At 51.4% G+C, this 19,928-nt stretch overlaps 2 protein-coding genes across 2 annotated transcripts; both read left to right on the top strand.

Annotated features, from left to right (window-relative positions):
* Positions 1-2,973: 2,973 nt before the first annotated feature.
* Positions 2,974-16,893, top strand: RAB29 (RAB29, member RAS oncogene family). The gene is made up of 5 exons (XM_059867483.1): positions 2,974-3,131; positions 5,668-5,739; positions 10,202-10,383; positions 13,258-13,379; positions 15,758-16,893. Exons 1-5 carry the CDS (start codon positions 3,008-3,010, stop codon positions 15,873-15,875), a joined length of 618 nt encoding a protein of 205 aa, XP_059723466.1. The 5' UTR covers positions 2,974-3,007; the 3' UTR covers positions 15,876-16,893.
* On the top strand, positions 15,934-18,894 carry LOC132338445 (uncharacterized). Its single transcript, XM_059867942.1, has 3 exons — positions 15,934-15,967; positions 16,897-18,218; positions 18,778-18,894. The coding sequence occupies exons 1-3, from the start codon at positions 15,934-15,936 to the stop codon at positions 18,808-18,810; spliced, it is 1,389 nt and encodes a 462-aa protein (XP_059723925.1). The 3' UTR covers positions 18,811-18,894.
* The last annotated feature ends 1,034 nt before the right edge of the window (positions 18,895-19,928 follow it).

Below are 19,928 nucleotides of genomic sequence, written 5' to 3'. Positions count from 1 at the left end.
TTAAATAAAATGACATTTATTTATCTGGACTCTGGTGGAGTTTTTTTTTTTTTTTTCCATCAGGGTGAAGGCCCCTCTCGGGTTTTGAGGTTTATTTGAGCTCTCTTTTGGGAGGAGAGTTAGGAAAATCAAATAAACTGCTGGGCATGGTGAGTGCCAGGTGACCTCGGGCAGGTCCTGGCAGCTCCCAGCAGGAATCCAGGGCTTTGTTCAGGACCCAGGCCCTGCTGCCACGTGGCCTCTGCTTTTTCCTGCTGGTTTTGTGGAATAAAAGGGATATAAAAGGGTAAAGAAGAGTTCTCTGCTCCTCCTGGGGTGCAGAAGAACCCCTGGAGCTGCAGGGGTTGGTGTTTCCCTGCAGGGCTGGCCAGAGCAGGGTCTTGCTGCAGAATCCTGTGGTGGTGGGGGGTCTTTAGGACCAGGTGAGAATTTGTTTTTAAGTGTTCAGAAGGCTGATTTATTATTTTATTATATGAAATTATATAGTAAACCTATGCTAAAGAAAGGAGGCTGGAAAATGAGTAATAAAAACCTGTGACAGACTCAGAGTTTGACAGAGCTGGCTGGGATTGGCCATTAAATTAAATCCATTCCCATGCTGGGTGAACAATTCTCCAAATCTCATTCCAGCAGCAAACCAGGGAGGAGCTGAGGCTTCTCCTTTTCCCTGGAGGAGAGAATTTTCATAAAATATCCCAGTGACAAATCCCAACCCACAGCCTTGGGTTTGGGGAGCAGCCCCCCAGACCCTGCTGGCTGTTGGGGTGAATTTTGGGGTGAATTTTGGGGTGCTCTCCTGGGGGGTTCTCCTGGCATTTCCTCCTTGGGGAAGGAGCAGGAGGTGCAGGAACAAACAGCTGGGCTGTAAGACCTTGGAGAAACCCCAGTGTTGGAAAAAATCTTTTTCTGACTTAGAGATGGGGTCACTGAGAGGTGTTCTGGAGACTTATTTTATTTTTAGTCTTATGAAAAGGTGAGACAATATAAATGTTAGAATTTGTGCTATTACAATTAGAAGCTATTTCTTAATTACAAAACACTATTAGTAATTTTTGGTTTATTAACATTTTGTTACACTATGTTGTAGATACTTTAAAGTTAATTATCAAAAATTACTCCTCATAAATCTTATTACAATGTACCTTCAGATTTCCATTTCTCTGCAGTGTCTAATCTTATTTACCAAATCATCTTTTGAAACTTTTTTCTAGCTCCATTTCTCTCTCAACAACATCTGTCCTGTTCCACGACATTTCTAAATCAGCATTTCTAAATCAGCATTTCCTATCTCAAAGTTTCCATGCAAATACAAACTGTGGAATCCTTCTGTCAAACCCTAACTGCCCGTGAATCCACTTCCCACATCCCACACGGTGCACCTTGAGGGGTGCAGGGGAGAGTGGGGTGCAGGGGTTGGATGGGGCTGGAAGTTGGGGGGCACAGGGGTGCGGCTGGGGGTGCAGGGGATGTGCAGGGCTGGGTCTGGGGGTGCACAGGGCTGGGGGTGCAGGGGATGTGCAGGGCTGGGGCTGGGGGTGCACAGGGCTGGGGGTGCATGGGCTGGATCCAGGGCTGTATGGGGATGTGCAGGCCAGGGTTTGGGGGTGCACAGGGCTGGATCTCGGGGTGCGCAGAGCAGGATCTGCCATGGGGGGGTGCAGGGCTGGGTCTGGGGGTGCACAGAGCGGATCTGGGGGAACGGGGATGTGCAGGGCTGGGTCTGGGGGTGCAGGATCAGGATTTGGGGGAACAGGGGTGCACGGGGTTGGGTCTGGGGGTGCAGGGGGCTGGGGATACAGGGGATATGCAGGGCTGGATCTGGGGGTGTAGGATCAGGAGGTGGGGGGACAGAGGTGCATGGGGCTGGGGGTGCACAGAGCAGGGTCTGGGGGAACAGGGGATGTGCAGGGCTGGGTCTGGGGGTGCAGGGGGCTGGGGATACAGGGGATATGCAGGGCTGGATCTGGGGGTGCAGGATCAGGAGGTGGGGGGACAGAGGTGCATGGGGCTGGGGGTGCACAGAGCAGGGTCTGGGGGAACAGGGGATGTGCAGGGCTGGGTCTGGGGGTGCGCAGAGCAGGATCGGGGGTGCACAGAGCAGATCTTGGGGTGCAAAGGGCTGGGTCTGGGGGTGCACAGAGCGGATCTGGGGGTGCACAGAGCAGGGTCTGGGGATACAGGGGATATGCAAGGCTGGATCTGGGGGTGCAGGATCAGGATCTGGGGGTGCAGGGGTGCATGGGGTTGGGTCTTGGGGTACACAGAGCAGGGGCTGGGATACAGGGGATATGCAGGGCTGGATCTGGGGGTGCACAGGGCAGATCTGGGGGCGCGCAGAGCAGATCTGGGGGTGCACAGAACAGATCTGTGGGTGCACACAGCAGGGTCTGGGGGTTCACAGAGATCTGGGGGTGCACAGGGCAGATCTGGGGGTGCACAGAGATCTGGGGGTGCACACAGCAGCATCTGGGGTGCACACAGCAGGGTCTGGGGGTGCGCAGAGCAGATCTGGGGGTGCACAGGGCAGATCTGGGGGTGCACAGGGCAGATCTGGGGGTGCACAGAGATCTGGGGGTGCACACAGCAGCATCTGGGGTGCACACAGCCGGGTCTGGGGGTGCGCAGAGCAGATCTGGGGGTGCACAGGGCAGATCTGGGGGTGCGCAGGGCAGATCTGGGGGTGGACAGGGCAGATCTGGGGGTGGACAGAGCCGATCTGGGGGTGCGCAGAGATCTGGGGGTGCACACAGCAGGGTCTCGGGGTGCACAGAGATCTGGGGGTGCACAGAGCCGATCTGGGGGTGCACAGGGCAGATCTGGGGGTGCACACAGCAGCATCTGCTGCCTCGGGCGATGTTCCGGGCTGCAGCCGGCGGTGGCCGGGCCCGCTCCGGCGGAAGGCAGCGAACTACAGCTCCCGGCAGCCCCGGGAGGCCGCGGCCCGGCCCGGCCGGGGCTGCCGTGACGCGCGGGCCGGGCGGGCCGGGATGGGGCCGGGCGGGCCGGGATGGGGCAGCGCGATCGGATGTTCAAGGTGCTGGTGGTGGGGGACGCCACGGTGGGCAAGACCTCGCTGGTGCAGCGCTACGCCAACGACAGCTTCAACCGGCACTACAAATCCACCGTGGGCGGTGAGCCCGCCCGGAGCGGGGACCGGGGGGTACCGGGGGGGGACCGGGGCTACCGGGGGGGTTACTGAGGGGGTACTGAGGGGGTACCGGGGGGTTACTGCGGGGTTACCGGGGATACCGGGGGGTACCGGGGGGTTACTGGGGGTACCGGGAGGTTACTGAGGGGTTACCGGGGGGTTACCGGGGGGGGTACCGGGGGGTACCGAGTGATTACCGGGGGTACCGGGGGATACCGAGGGGGTACCGGGGGGGTTCCCGGGGGGTACCGGGGAGTACCGAGGGGTTACCGGGGGGTTACAGGGGGGTACTGGGAGGTTACTGAGGAGTTACCGGGAAGTAGCGGGGGGTTACCGGGGGTACCGGGGGATTACCGGGGGGCTACCGGGGTTACCGGGGGGTTACTGCGGGGTTACCGGGGATACCGGGGGGGTTACCGGGGGGTACCGGGGGGTTACTGAGGGGCTACCGGGGGTACCGGGGATACCGGGGGGTTACTGAGGGGTTACCGGGGATACCGGGGGGTTACCGAGGGATACCAGCAAGTTACCGGGGGGTTACCGAGGGGTATGGGGGGTTACCGAGTGATCTGGGTTTGAGCAGAGCTGCTTAAACCTTCTCATTCCTGAGCTGAGAGAGGATGGATCAGAGGTGCAGAATGGAGATGGGATGGATCAGAGGTGCAGATGGAGAGGGGATGGATCAGAGGTGCAGATGGAGAGGGGATGGATCAGAGGTGCTGAATGGAGAGGGGATGGATCAGAGGTGCAGAATGGAGAGAGGATGGATCAGAGGTGCAGAATGGAGAGGGGATGGGTCAGAGGTGCAGAATGGAGATGGGATGGATCAGAGGTGCAGATGGAGAGGGGATGGATCAGAGGTGCAGAATGGAGAGAGGATGGATCAGAGGTGCAGAGTGCAGAGGGGATGGATCAGAGGTGCAGAATGGAGAGGGGATGGATCAGAGGTGCAGATGGAGAGGGGATGGATCAGAGGTGCAGATGGAGAGGGAATGGATCAGAGGTGCAGAATGGAGAGGGGATGGATCAGAGGTGCTGAATGGAGAGGGGATGGATCAGAGGTGCAGATGGAGAGGGGATGGGTCAGAGGTGCAGACTGCAGAGGGGATGGATCAGAGGTGCAGAATGGAGATGGGATGGATCAGAGGTGCAGATGGAGAGGGGATGGATCAGAGGTGCAGATGGAGAGGGAATGGATCAGAGGTGCAGAATGGAGAGGGGATGGATCAGAGGTGCTGAATGGAGAGGGGATGGATCAGAGGTGCTGAATGGAGAGAGGATGGATCAGAGGTGCAGATGGAGAGGGGATGGATCAGAGGTGCAGACTGGACAGGGGATGGATCAGAGGTGCGGATGGAGAGGGGATGGATCAGAGGTGCGGATGGAGAGGGGATGGATCAGAGGTGCAGAATGGAGAGAGGATGGATCAGAGGTGCAGATGGAGAGGGGATGGATCAGAGGTGCAGAATGGAGAGGGGATGGATCAGAGGTGCAGAGTGCAGAGGGGATGGATCAGAGGTGCAGATGGAGAGGGAATGGATCAGAGGTGCAGAGTGCAGAGGGGATGGATCAGAGGTGCAGAATGGAGAGGGGATGGATCAGAGGTGCAGATGGAGAGGGGATGGATCAGAGGTGCAGATGGAGAGGGGATGGATCAGAGGTGCAGATGGAGAGGGGATGGGTCAGAGGTGCAGACTGCAGAGGGGATGGATCAGAGGTGTAGATGGAGAGGGGATGGGTCAGAGGTGCAGACTGCAGAGGGGATGGATCAGAGGTGCAGATGGAGAGAGGATGGATCAGAGGTGCAGAGTGCAGAGGGGATGGATCAGAGGTGCAGAGTGCAGAGGGGATGGATCAGAGGTGCAGATGGAGAGGGGATGGGTCAGAGGTGCAGAATGGAGAGGGGATGGATCAGAGGTGCAGATGGAGAGGGAGTGGATCAGAGGTGCAGAGTGCAGAGGCACAGAGCTCTGGGTCTCTCCCAGCAGGAAATGCTGCAGGCTGGTTCCTGGGACTTCTCTTTTTGTGCTTTCTTCCTGGTTTTGGTCAGTCCCAGCCCAGCTAGGTCTGGCTGAAACCCTGACCCATCAGGATGTGAGAGGAGCACAGGGCTTCCCCTTCTGACTCACTGGTGACAGCACAGATGGGGTGATTCAGCTGGGAAGGGACCTCACAGCTCCTCTGACCCCACAAACAGGGACACCTGTCCCTGCCCCAGGTTATTATGGGATGGTTCAATTTGGAAAGGACCTCACAGCTCCTCTGACCCCACAAACAGGGACACCTGTCCCTGCCCCAGGTTATTATGGGGTGGTTCAGCTTGGAAAGGACCTCACAGCTCCTCTGACCCCATGGGCAGGGACACCTGTCCCTGTCCCCAGTTCCATCCACCCTGGAGCTGTGCTTGGGCTGGTCACCCTGGTGCAGGATTTGGGAGAGGCTGTGCAGGAGCAGCCCCGTGGTGCAGAAGGGCCCTGAGCAGCTTTCCTTCCCTTCCTGCTTTTTTGGGAATTCTCCAGTGGATTTTGCCCTGAAGGTGGTTCAGTGGTCGGAGTCGGAGACGGTTCGGCTGCAGCTCTGGGACATTGCAGGTATTTGGGAGGGTTCTCAATGTTTTGGCCTTTTTGGTCTTCTTTTTCCTCTCCCTTTTTCCTCTCCCTTTTTGTTCTCCCTTTTTCCTCTCCCTTCCCTTCTCTTCCCTTCTTTTTCCCCTTCCTTTTCCCTTCTTTTTTCCCTTTCCTCTTCTTTTTTCTTCCTTTTCCTTCTCCAAAAATAAATCCCAGCTGCCTGTGGATTCCGGGGCCAGGACTGCTCTGCTTTGCTGCCTCCAGCCTGCTGTAGTAATTTAAATATTTAATTAAAAACCCACCTGCAAAGAATCCCCACAGTAATTCCTGCCGAGCCAGAGCCGAGGGAGTGTGGAACTGGCTGGACATGAGACTGCTCAGCTCCAAATTTTGGCTTAAAATCCAAATTTCTGGCACGAGGCACACTCTGAATGACAGGATTATAGAAGCTGGAGTGGACAAGGAGCTGGAGAGGGGCAGAGAAAGGAATTTCCCAAATTCCCTGGCAGCAGGAGAGCTCTGGGCAGCAGCATCTCTCAGATGGCCCCTGTGGATGTGGAGCAGGGAGGAGAACAGGGCTGTGGTTTCCTCTGGCTGGGCTGCCTGGGATCCCAAAATGGCATCAGGAAGGAGAAGTGGGCAGAGTGAGCCACGCTGCAAAAAACTGCTTCTGGTTTTGGCCCCAAAAAGGAGCTGGGGGTGGGGGGAGCAGAGCTGGCACTGTGCCCCTGTGGTGCCCAGGGACACCCAGGCGGCCTCGGGGCCCTGGGCTGCAGGGGAGTGGTGGAATTGTTGGGGTGTCCCATCCCTGGGGTACAAATAATGCAAATATTGGGGTGTCCCATCCCTGGAGTACATGGGAATGATGGAATTGTTGGGGTGTCCCATCCCTGGGGTACTGGGGAATGATGGAATTGTTGGGGTGTCCCATCCCTGGGGTATGTGGGAATGATGGAATTGTTGGGGTGTCCCATCCCTGGGGTATGTGGGAATGATGGAATTGTTGGGGTGTCCCATCCCTGGGGTATGTGGGAATGATGGAATTGTTGGGGTGTCCCATCCCTGGGGTATGTGGGAATGATGGAATTGTTGGGGTGTCCCATCCCTGGGGTACAAATAATGCAAATATTGGGGTGTCCCATCCCTGGGGCACTGGGGTGCAGGGGAGTGATGGAATTGTTGGGGTGCTAGATTAATGGAAATATTGCAAATATTGGGGTGTCCCATCCCTGGAGTACATGGGAATGATGGAATTGTTGGGGTGTCCCATCCGTGGGGTACAAATAATGCAAATATTGGGGTGTCCCTTCCCTGGGGTACATGGGAATAATGCAAATATTGGGGTGTCCCATCCCTGGGGCACTGGGGTGCAGGGGAGTGATGGAATTATTGGGGTGTCCCTTCCCTGGGGCACAGGGGAATGATGGAATTAGCGGGGTGTTCCATCCCTGGGGTACATGGGAATAATGCAAATATTGGGGTGTCCCATCCCTGGGGCCCTGGGGTACATGGGAATAACGGAATTATTGGGGCCCTGGGGTGCAGGGGAATGATGGAATTATTGGGGTGTCCCATCCCTGGGGCACTGGGTTACATGGAAATAGTGCAAATATTGGGGTGTCCCATCCCTGGGGGTGTCCCAGAGCACCCTGCCCATGGGGTGATCTTGGGTCCTTTTAAACCCAGACAAACCTGGCGTGTATTTTGTATTTTGTGTGTTTCTCTGTTTGTCTGTATGCTTTTTGTGTGTTTCTCTGTGGGTTTAAATGGTTTTTGTGGGGTTTTTTGGGTGTTTCTCTATGGATTTGTATGGGTTTTGTATCTTTTTGTATGCTCCTCTGTGGGTTTATGTGTTTCTCTGTGGGTCTGTGCAGTTTTTGTGTGTTTCTCTGTGTATTTGTATGTTTTTCTGTGGGTCTGTACAGTTTTTGTGTGTTTCTCTGTGGGTTTGTACAGTTTTTGTGTGTTTCTCTGTGGGTCTGTACAGTTTTTGTGTGTTTCTCTCTGGGTCTGTACAGTTTTTGTGTGTTTCTCTGTGGGTTTGTACAGTTTTTGTGTGTTTCTCTGTGGGTCTGTACAGTTTTTGTGTGTTTCTCTCTGGGTCTGTGTGTTTCTCTGTGGGTCTGTACAGTTTTTGTGTGTTTCTCTCTGGGTCTGTGTGTTTCTCTGTGGGTCTGTACAGTTTTTGTGTGTTTCTCTGTGGGTTTGTACAGTTTTTGTGTGTTTCTCTGTGTGTTTGTATGTTTCTCTGTGGGTCTGTACAGTTTTTGTGTGTTTCTCTGTGGGTCTGTACAGTTTTTGTGTGTTTCTCTGTGGGTTTGTACAGTTTTTGTGTGTTTCTCTGTGGGTCTGTACAGTTTTTGTGTGTTTCTCTGTGGGTTTGTACAGTTTTTGTGTGTTTCTCTGTGGGTTTGTATGGATTGTGTGTGTTTTTGTGTGCTTCCCTGTGGGTTTGTACACTTTTTGTGTGTTTCTCTGTCGGTTTTGCACGATTCTGTGACCTGACCCCTGCCCAGCCCACATCCCAAATCCCCCCACTAACCAGAAATCCTCACTGCCCGCTGCAAAACCACCCCCCAAACACAGCCTACCTGGATAACACCCCCCAAACACACAGCCTGCCTGGAAAACACCCCCCAAACACACAGCCTACCTGGAAAACACCCCCCAAACACACAGCCTGCCTGGAAAACACCCCCCAAACACACAATCTGCCTAAATAACACCCCCCAAACACACAGCCTACCTAAATAACACCTTCCAAACATACAGCCTACCTGCACAACCCCCAAACACACAATCTACCTAAATAACACCTTCCAAACACACACCCTACCTGGAAAACACCCCCCAAACACACAGCCTACCTAAATAACACCTTCCAAACACACACCCTACCTAAATAACACCCCATAATCACACAACCTGCCTAGATAACACCACACACATACACCCTACCTGGATAACACCCCACAAACACCCAATCTACCTAAATAACACCCCATAATCACACAATCTACCTAAATAACGCTCCCCAAACACACAATCTACCTAAATAACACCTTCCAAACACACCACCTACCTGCACAACCCCCAAACACGCCATCTACCTAAATAACACCCTCCAAACACCCAACCTACCTCGATATCACTGCACAAACACACAACCTACCTGGATATCACCCCTCAAACACCCAACCTACCTGCACAACCCCCAAACACACAGCCTACCTGGATAACACCCCCCAAACACCCAACCCACCTGGATAACACCCCATAATCACACAACCTACCTAAATAACACCCCATGATCACAAAACCTACCTAGATAACACCACACACACACAACCTACCTGGATATCATCCCACAAACACACAATCTACCTGGATGTCACCCCATAATCACACAATCTACCTAAATAACACCCCACAAACACCCAACCTACCTGCACAACCCCCAAACACACAGCCTACCTAAATAACACCCCACACACACACAGTCTACCTGGATATCACCCCTCAAACACCCAACCCACCTGGATAACACCCCCCAAACACCCAGTCTACCTGGATATCACCCCTCAAACACACAGCCTACCTAAATAACACCCCATAATCAAACAACCTGCCTGGTTAACACCCCACAAACACACCACCCACCTGCACAATCCCCAAACACCCAGTCTACCTAAATAACACCCCATAATCACCCAATCTACCTGGATATCACCCCCCAGTCACACAGCCTACCTAAATAACACCCCCCACACACACAACCTACCTGGATATCACCCCTCAAACACCCAACCTACCTGGATAACACCCCCCAAACACCCAACCTGCCTGGATAACACCCCACAAACACCCAACCTACCTAGATAACACCCCACAAACACACCATCTACCTGGATAACACCCCCCAAACACCCAACCTACCTGGATAACACCCCTCAAACACCCAACCCACCTGGCTATCACCCCTCAAACACACAGCCCACCTGGATATCACCCCACAAACACCCAGCCCACCTGGATAAGACCCCATAATCAAACAACCCACCTGGATAACACCCCCCAAACACCCAACCCACCTGGATAACACCCATCAAACACCCAGCCCACCTAGATATCACCCCTCAAACACCCAGCCCACCTGGATATCACCCCATAATCAAACAACCCACCTGGATATCCCCCCCCAAACATCCAGCCCACCTGGATAACACCCCCCAAACACACCATCTACCTGGATAACACCCCACAAACACCCAACCTAACTAAATATCACCCCCCAAACACCCAACCTACCTGGATAACACCCCTCAAACACCCAACCCACCTGGATATGCCCCCCCAAACACCCAGCCCACCTGGATATCACCCCTCAAACACCCAGCCCACCTGGATATCACCCCCCAGTGACACCACCCACCTGCCCACCCCCAGTGACACCAACTCTGGCTGTTTTGCCCCGTTGTGCCCCCAGGGCAGGAGCGTTTCACCTCCATGACCCGCCTGTACTACAGGGAGGCCTCGGCCTGCCTGGTGCTCTTCGATGTCACCAACCCCAGCACCTTCAGCAGCAGCCACAGGTGGAAGCAGGACCTGGACAGCAAGGTGGTGCTGCCCGACGGGAGCCCCGTGCCCTGCCTGCTGCTGGCCAACAAGGTGGGCACCTGCCCCGCTGGGCTTTTGGGGTTTTGGGGGGGTTGGTGTGGTTCTCTGTGTGTTTGAGTGGTTTTTGGTGTGGTTCTCTATGGGTTTGATGGTTTTGGAGTGGTTTTGGTGTGGTTCTCTGTGGGTTTGGTATGGTTCTCTGTGGGTTTGATGGTTTTGGTGTGGTTCTCTATGGGTTTGTGTGGTTTTTGGTGTGGTTCTCTGTGGGTTTGAGTGGTTTTGGTGTGGTTCTCTGTGGGTTTGAGTGGTTTTGGTGTGGTTCTCTGGGGGTTTGGTGTGGTTCTCTGGGGGTTTGATGGTTTTGGTGTGGTTCTCTGGGGGTTTGAGTGGTTTTGGTGTGGTTCTCTATGGGTTTGGGGGGTTCTCTGTGGGTTTGAGTGGTTTTGATGTGGTTCTCTGGGGGTTTGTGTGGTTTTGGTGTGGTTCTCTGTGTGTTTGATGGTTTTGGTGTGGTTCTCTATGGGTTTGAGTGGTTTTGGTGTGGTTATCTATGGGTTTGGTGTGGGTTTGTGTGGATTTGGTGTGGTTCTCTGTGGGTTTGATGGTTTTGGTGTGGTTCTCTATGGGTTTGTGTGGTTCTCTGGGGGTTTGAAGGGTTTTGGTGTGGTTCTCTGTGGGTTTGATGGTTTTGGTGTGGTTCTCTGTGGGTTTGATGGTTTTGGTGTGGTTCTCTGTGGGTTTGAGTGGTTTGGTGTGGTTTTGGTGTGGTTCTCTGGGGGTTTGGGGGGTTCTCTATGGGTTTGTGTGGTTCTCTGGGGATTTGAAGGGTTTTGGTGTGGTTCTCTATCGGTTTGTGTGGTTTTGGTGTGGTTCTCTGTGGGTTTGGTGTGGTTTTGGTGTGGTTCTCTGTGGGTTTGGTGTGGTTCTCTGTGGGTTTGTGTGGTTTTGGTGTGGTTCTCTATGGGTTTGTGTGGTTCTCTGGGGGTTTGAAGGGTTTTGGTGTGGTTCTCTGTGGGTTTGATGGTTTTGGTGTGGTTCTCTGTGGGTTTGATGGTTTTGGTGTGGTTCTCTGTGGGTTTGAGTGGTTTGGTGTGGTTTTGGTGTGGTTCTCTGGGGGTTTGGGGGGTTCTCTATGGGTTTGTGTGGTTCTCTGGGGATTTGAAGGGTTTTGGTGTGGTTCTCTATCGGTTTGTGTGGTTTTGGTGTGGTTCTCTGTGGGTTTGGTGTGGTTTTGGTGTGGTTCTCTGTGGGTTTGGTGTGGTTCTCTGTGGGTTTGTGTGGTTTTGGTGTGGTTCTCTATGGGTTTGTGTGGTTCTCTATGGGTTTGAGTGGTTTTGGTGTGGTTCTCTGTGGGGTTGATGGTTTTGGTGTGGTTCTCTGTGGGTTTGAGTGGTTTTGGTGTGGTTTTGGTGTGGTTCTCTGGGGGTTTGGGGGGTTCTCTGTGGGTTTGAGTGGTTTTGGTGTGGTTCTCTGTGGGTTTGAGTGGTTTTGGTGTGGTTCTCTGTGGGTTTGTGTGGATTTGGTGTGGTTCTCTGTGGGTTTGGTGTGGTTCTCTGTGGGTTTGTGTGGTTTTGGTGTGGTTCTCTGTGGGTTTGATGGTTTTGGTGTGGTTCTCTGTGTTTCTCTATGGATTTGTATGGTTTATGTGTGTTTTTTTATGTTTCTCTGTGTGTTTGTGTGTTTCTGTTTGGGTTTTTGTGTATTTCTGTGTGTTTCTCTGTGAGTTTGTGTGGTTTTTGTGTGTTTCTGTTTGGGTTTTTGTGTGTTTCTCTGTTGGTTTCTCTGTGGGTTTATGTGTTTTTTGGGTGTTTCTCTGTGTGTTTTTGTGTATTTTTATGTGTTTCTCTGTGAGTTTGTGTGGTTTTTGTTGTGGTTCTCTGTGTGTTTTTGTATGGTTTTTGTGTGTTTCTATATGAGTTTTTGTGTGTTTTGTGTGTTTCTCTGTGGATTTATATAGTTTTTGTGTGTTTGTGTTTTTTGTATGTTTCTCTGTGTGTTTTTGTGTATTTTTGATGTGTTTCTCTGGGTGAAGGATGAGGTTGTGGAGGCAGATTTGGGGTGGGATGGGGCTGGAGAGGCAGAGTTGGGGTGGGATGAGGTTGGGGATGCAGATTTGGGATGGGATGGGGCTGAAGAGGCAGAATTGGGGTGACACAACGTTGGAGAGGCAGATTTGGGATGGGATGGGGCTGGAGAGGCAGAATTGGGGTGGCACAGTGTTGGAGAGGCAGATTTGGGATGGAGTGAGGCTGAAGAGGCAGATTTGGGGTGGGATGAGACTGAAGAGGCAGAGTTGGGATGGGATGGGGCTGGAGAGGCAGAATTGGGATGGGATGGGGCTGGAGAGGCAGAATTGGGGTGGGATGAGGCTGGAGAGGCAGATTTGGGGTGGCACAGTGTTGGAGAGGCAGATTTGGGATGGAGTGATGCTGGGAGCTCCATTCCAGGCGTGCTTGGCCGAGGTGTGCCAGTGCCTGAGCTCTCAGCTAAAGCAGAACTCGCTGCTGGCAGCAGCCAGGGAGAGCCCAGCCCTGGGAGTGGGAGCTGGCAGGGCTGAGCTGCCTCCCCCAGCCCCTGCAGGGCCCTCCCAGCTGCAGGAATCCCCCCCTGGCAGGGAGGGGCAGTGGGGATCCTACAAACCCACATCCCTGGGGTGTCCCAGGCCAGGCTGGAGCAGCTGGGCAGGGGAAATGGGAAATGTCCCTGCCCTGGGTGGTTTCAGGGGGGATCTGGAATCCCTCCAGCCCCCAGAGGGGTTCAGTGCCCCTGAGGGTGCCCTTTGTGCCCTGCAGTGTGACCTCTCCCCCTGGGCAGGGGAAATGGGAAATGGGAAATGTCCCTGGGTGGTTTTAGGGGGGATCTGGAATCCCTCCAGCCCCCACAGGGGGGTTCAGTGCCCCTGAGGGTGCCCTTTGTGCCCTGCAGTGTGACCTGTCCCCCTGGGCAGTGAGCAGGGAGGAAATCGATCGCTTCAGCAAAGAGAACGGATTCTCAGGCTGGGTGGAGACGTCTGTGAAGGAAAACAAAAACATCAACGAGGCCATGAGGTGGGAGCAGGGCCTGGGGCGGTGTCTGGGGTCTGGAGGGAAGAGAGGACAGTCTGCACCCCATGGGTCAGAAGGCTGATTATCATCATTAGCATTATTATCATTATCATAATCATTATTATCATTATTATTATCATTATTATCATTATTATCCATGGTTCAGAATTATTATTACTATTATTATTATTATTATTATTATTATTATTATCATCATCATCATCATTAATATTATCATTAATATTATTATAATTATTATCGTTATTATCATTATCCATGGTTCAGAAGGCTAATTTTATTATCATTATCATTATCATTATCATTATTATCATTGTTATCATTATTATCATTATTATCCATGGTTCAGAAGGATTATTATTATTACTATTATTACTATTATTATTATTATCATTATTATCATTATTATCATCATCATTATTATCAATGGTTCAGAAGGCTTTTTCTTCTTCTAATTATTATTATTATTATCATTATCATTATTATTATAATTATTATCCATGGTTCAGAAGTATTATTATTATTACTATTATTATTATTATTATCATTATCATTATTATCATCATCATTATTATCAATGGTTCAGAAGGCTTTTTTTTCTTCTTCTTCTTATTATCATTATTATCATTATTATCATTATTATTATTATCCATGGTTCAGAAGGATTATTATTATTATTATTATTATCATGATCATTATTATCAATGGTTCAGAAGGCTTTTTTTTCTTCTTCTTCTTCTTCTTCTCATTATCATTATTATCATTACTATTATCATCCATGGTTCAGAAGGATTATTATTATTATTATTATTATTATTATTATTATTTGTTCAGAATGATAATTTATTATTAATATTAATAATTTTTATCATTTAAATCTTTCTTATTTATTTATTTATTTATTTATGTATTTATGTATGTATGTATTTATGATCTCTATGATATTGAAAGAAAATGTCAGTGCTAGAAGAGCTCTAAGGGGATGGGGAGAGAAGGATTTCCTCAGGAGCCTTGGGCGGGCGGGCAGAGCAGGGGGATCAAGCCCTGTCCCCAGTGACAGCCTGGCAGGGGCTGTCCCTGCTGTCCCCCGAGGTCACTGCCTGCCCCAGCAGCCCGGGGGACCCCGGCCCGGGGGGCTCCAGGGGACCTGGGGGCACAGGGAGGGCAAAACCCTACCTGGCTTTTTAAATTTTCATTTCTTTTCTGCACTGCACAACTCTACAGATGCACTCCCCACACTTCTGAGCTTGGCTTTTTAATTTATTTCTTTTCTGCACTGCCCAACTCTACAAATCCATCTCCAACATTTCTGAGGTTGGCTTTTTTTATTTTTTATTTATTTTCTGCACTGCCCAACTCTACAAATCCATCTCCAGCACTTCTGAGCTTGGCTTTTTAAATTTTTTCTTTTCTGCACTGCCTAACTCTACAAATGGATTTCCTGCACTTTTGAGCTTTGCTTGTTAATTTTTATTTCTTTTCTGCACTGTCCAACTCTACAGATGCACTCCCCACACTTCTGAGCTTGGGTTTTTAATTTATTTCTTTTCTGCACTGCCCAACTCTACAAATCCATCTCCAGCACTTCTGAGCTTGGCTTTTAATTTATTTATTTTCTGCACTGCCCAACTCTACAGATGCATTCCCCACACTTCTGAGCTTTGCATTTTATTTTTTATTTCTTTTCTGCACTGCCCAACTCTACAAATCCATCTCCAGCACTTCTGAGCTTGGCTTTTTAAATTTTTTCTTTTCTGCACTGCCCAACTCTACAAATGGATTTCCTGCACTTTTGAGCTTTGCTTGTTAATTTTTATTTCTTTTCTGCACTGCCCAACTCTACAGATGCAATCCCCACACTTCTGAGCTTTGCATTTTATTTTTTATTTATTTTCTGCACTGCACAACTCTACGAATCCATCTCCAGCACTTCTGAGCTTGGCTTTTTATTTATTTATTTCTTTTCTGCACTGCCCAACTCTACAAATGCATTCCCCACACTTCTGAGCTTGGCTTTTTTTTATTTTTTATTTCTTTTCTGCACTGGCCAACTCTATAAATGCATTTCCTGGACTTCTGAACCTTGCTTTTTAATTTATTTCTTTTCTATCTGCCCAACTCTACAAATGCATTCCCCACACTTCTGAGCTTGGCTTTTTTATTTTTTATTTCTTTTCTGCACTGCCCAACTCTACGAATCCATCTCCAACATTTCTGAGCTTGGCTTTTTTAATTTTTATTTCTTTTCTGCACTGCCCAATGCTACTGATTCCGAAAAACCCCCAAAAACCAAACCAAATCAAACAAACAAAAGAAACCCAACCAAAACAAGCCCAGATGCAGCTGAGGATTTTTCTCTGCAGGGTTCTGCTGGAGAAGATGATGTCCTCGTCCTCGGGGGATGGCAGCTCCTGCTCTGCTGGCACTGGGGATTACATCAGCATCAAGGAGAGCTCCCCGCCGGGCTGGGGCTGCTGCTGAGGGCCCCGGGCTGCTCCTCCTCCTCCTCCTCATCTTCATCACCATCATCACCATCACCATGGTCACCTTTCCTGGACTCGCCCTGGTTTGGGGCTCTTTCCTGTGATTTGAACTTTGCAGTGGCTCAGCACAGCAGGGATGGGAGGGAGGGCTGGAGGAAGAGGAGGGGGAGTATTCCTGATTTGGGAGTATTCCTGATTTGGGAATAACCCTGATCTGGGAGTATTCCTGATCTGGGAGTATTCCTGATTTGGGAATAACCCTGATCTGGGAGTATCCCTGATTTGGGAATATTCCTGATCTGGGAATATTCCTGATCTGGGAGTATCCCTGATTTGGGAATATTCCTGATCTGGGAATATTCCTGATCTGGGAGTATCCCTGATTTGGGAATATTCCTGATTTGGGAATAACCCTGATCTGGGAGTATTCCTGATTTGGGAATATTCCTGATTTGGGATTATTCCTGATTTGGGAGTATTCCTGATCTGGGAATATTCCTGATCTGGGAATATTCCTGATTTGGGAGTATCCCTGATTTGGGAGTATCCCTGATTTGGGAATATTCCTGATCTGGGAATATCCCTGATTTGGGAGTATTCCTGATTTGGGAGTATTCCTGATCTGGGAGTATTCCTGATTTGGGAGTATCCCTGATTTGGGAATATTCCTGATCTGGGAATATCCCTGATCTGGGAGTATTCCTGATTTGGGAGTATCCCTGATTTGGGAATATTCCTGATCTGGGAATATCCCTGATCTGGGAATATCTCTGATTTGGGAATAACCCTGATTTGGGAATATCCCTCATTTGGGAATATTCCTCATTGGAAATATTCCTCTTTCTGAATATTCCTCTTTTTGAATATTCCTCTTTTTGAATATTCCTCTTTTTGAATATTCCTCTTTCTGAATATTCCTGATTTGGGAATATTCCTGATTTTCTCTGCAGCTCTGGTGGAGCACAATCCATGTCCAAGCAGTGCCTTGGATTACATTGAATTTATTTTTTCATTTTGAGCACTTCCCCCTCTGGCAGTGCTGGCCTGGGCTCTCGGGGGGATTTTTCACTTTCTGCACCTTCCCCTCCCTTCTGGGCCCTTCCTGCCGTGTCCTCCCTCCCTGGAGGGAGCAGCAGCCCCCAGACCCGCTGAGGATGAGGAGCTGGGGGTGCCTCAGCAACTCTGGGGGGAGCTGGGAGCTGGAGCAGCACAGCCCCACTGCCCTGGGAGCAGGGACCCCAAAACTGGGTCAGGAACTGTCCTGTCCTTGTGGGACCAGCACAGCCCCACTGCCCTGGGAGCAGGGACCCCAAAACTGGGTCAGGAATTGCTCCTGTCCTTCCTGGAGCAGCACAGCCCCACTGCCCTGGGAGCAGAGACCCCAAAAACTGGGTCAGAAACTGTCCTGTCCTTGTGGGACCAGCACAGCCCCACTGCCCTGGGAGCAGGGACCCCAAAACTGGGTCAGGAACTGTCCTGTCCTTCCTGGAGCAGCACAGCCCCACTGCCCTGGGAGCAGAGACCCCAAAATTTGGTCAGGAGCTGTCCTGTCCTTCCTGGAGCAGCACAGCCCCACTGCCCTGGGAGCAGAGACCCCAAAACTGGGTCAGGAATTGCTCCTGCCCTTGTGGGACCAGCACAGCCCCACTGCCCTGGGAGCAGGGACCCCAAAATTTGGTCAGGAACTGTCCTGCCCTTCCTGGAGCAGCACAGCCCCACTGCCCTGGGAGCAGGGACCCCAAAATTTGGTCAGGAGCTGTCCTGTCCTTGTGGGACCAGCACAGCCCCACTTCCCTGGGAGCAGAGACCCCAAAACTGGGTCAGGAGCTGTCCTGTCCTTGTGGGACCAGCACAGCCCCACTGCCCTGGGAGCAGGGACCCCAAAACTGGGTCAGGAACTGTCCTGTCCTTGTGGGACCAGCACAGCCCCACTGCCCTGGGAGCAGGGACCCCAAAACTGGGTCAGGAACTGTCCTGTCCTTCCTGGAGCAGCACAACCCTCACCCTCCTGTGGAGCAGGGACCCCAAAACTGGGTCAGGAACTGTCCTGTCCTCTGGGACCAGCACAGCCCCACTGCCCTGGGAGCAGGGACCCCAAAACTGGGTCAGGAACTGTCCTGTCCTCCTGGAGGAGCACAATCTTCACTATTTGGGTTTTTCCTGTGGAGCAAGACCCCAAAATTTGGTCAGGAGTTTCTCCTGTCCTCTGGGACCAGCACAGCCCCACTGCCCTGGGAGCAGGGACCCCAAAACTGGGTCAGGAACTTCTCTGCCCTCCCTGAACCAGAACAATCCCCACTCCCCCGGATTCTCCATTTGGAGCAAGAGACCCCAAAATTTGGTCAGGAATTGTCCTGCCCTTCCTGGACCAGAACAACCCTCACTATTTGGGTTTTTCCTGTGGAGCAGAAACCCCAAAATTTGGTCAGGAGCTGCTCCTGCCCGTACTGGAGCAGAACAATCCCCACTCCTCTGTGGAGCAGAGACCCCAAAACTTGGTCAGGAATTGCTCCTACCCTCCCTGGACCAGCACAATCCTCACATTTGGGTTCTCCCTGTGAGGCAGAGACCCCAAAATTTGGTCAGGAATTGTCCTGCCCTTCCTGGACCAGCACAATCTTCACTATTTGGGTTTTTCCTGTGAGGCAGAAACCCCAAAATTTGGTCAGGAACTGTCCTGCCCTTCCTGGAGGAGCACAACCCCACTGTCCTGGGAGCAGAGACCCCAAAACTGGGTCAGGAGCTGTCCTGTCCTCCTGGAGGAGCACAATCTTCACTATTTGGGTTTTTCCTGTGGAGCAGAGACCCCAAAACTTGGTCAGGAATTGCTCCTACCCTCCCTGGACCAGCACAATCCTCACATTTGGGTTCTCCCTCTGAGGCAGAAACCCCAAAATTAGGTCAGGATTTTCTCCTGCCCTTCCTGGACCTGAACAATCCTCACATTTGGGTTTTTTCTGGTGAGCAGAAACCCCAAAATTTGGTCAGGAGCTGTCCTGTCCTTCTGGGACCAGCACAGCCCTACTGCCCTGGGAGCAGAGACCCCAAAACTTGGTCAGGAGTTTCTCCTACCCTCCCTGGACGAGCACAATCCTCACATTTGGGTTCTCCCTGTGAGGCAGAGACCCCAAAATTTGGTCAGGAGTTTCTCCTGCCCTTCCTGGACCAGCACAATCCTCACATTTGGGTTTTTCCTGTGGAGCAGAGACCCCAAAATTTGGTCAGGAGCTGTCCTGTCCTTCTGGGACCAGCACAATCTTCACTATTTGGGTTCTCCCTGTGAGGCAGAAACCCCAAAATTTGGTCAGGATTTTCTCCTGCCCTTCCTGGACCAGCACAATCCTCACATTTGGGTTTTTTCTGTGGAGCAGAAACCCCAAAATTTGGTCAGGAGCTGTCCTGTCCTTCTGGGACCAGCACAGCCCCACTGCCCTGGGAGCAGAGACCCCAAAACTTGGTCAGGAACTGTCCTGTCCTTCCTGGAGGAGCACAATCTTCACTATTTGGGTTTTTTCTGTGGAGCAGAGACCCCAAAATTTGGTCAGGAGCTGCTCCTGCCCTTCCTGGAGGACCTGGGTTCTCCCTGTGGAGGAGAGACCCCAAAATTTGGTCAGGAGTTTCTCCTACCCTCCCTGGACGAGCACAATCCTCACATTTGGGTTCTCCCTGTGAGGCAGAAACCCCAAAATTTGGTCAGGAACTGTCCTGCCCTTCCTGGACCTGAACAACCCTCACATTTGGGTTTTTTCTGTGGAGCAGAAACCCCAAAATTTGGTCAGGAGCTGTCCTGTCCTTCTGGAGGAGCACAATCTTCACTATTTGGGTTTTTCCTGTGGAGCAGAGACCCCAAAACTTGGTCAGGAACTGTCCTGCCCTTCCTGGACCAGCACAATCCTCACATTTGGGTTCTCCCTGTGAGGCAGAAACCCCAAAGTTTGGTCAGGATTTTCTCCTGCCCTTCCTGGACCAGAACAACCCTCACTATTTGGGTTTTTTCTGGTGAGCAGAAACCCCAAAATTTGGTCAGGAGCTGTCCTGTCCTTCTGGAGGA

The sequence above is a fragment of the Haemorhous mexicanus genome, chromosome 25 (assembly GCF_027477595.1).
Source record: "Haemorhous mexicanus isolate bHaeMex1 chromosome 25, bHaeMex1.pri, whole genome shotgun sequence".
NCBI classification, from domain to species: Eukaryota; Metazoa; Chordata; class Aves; order Passeriformes; family Fringillidae; genus Haemorhous; species Haemorhous mexicanus.
Note: the sequence above shows the minus strand (reverse complement) of the source record. Positions and strands in the feature narration are given on the sequence as shown.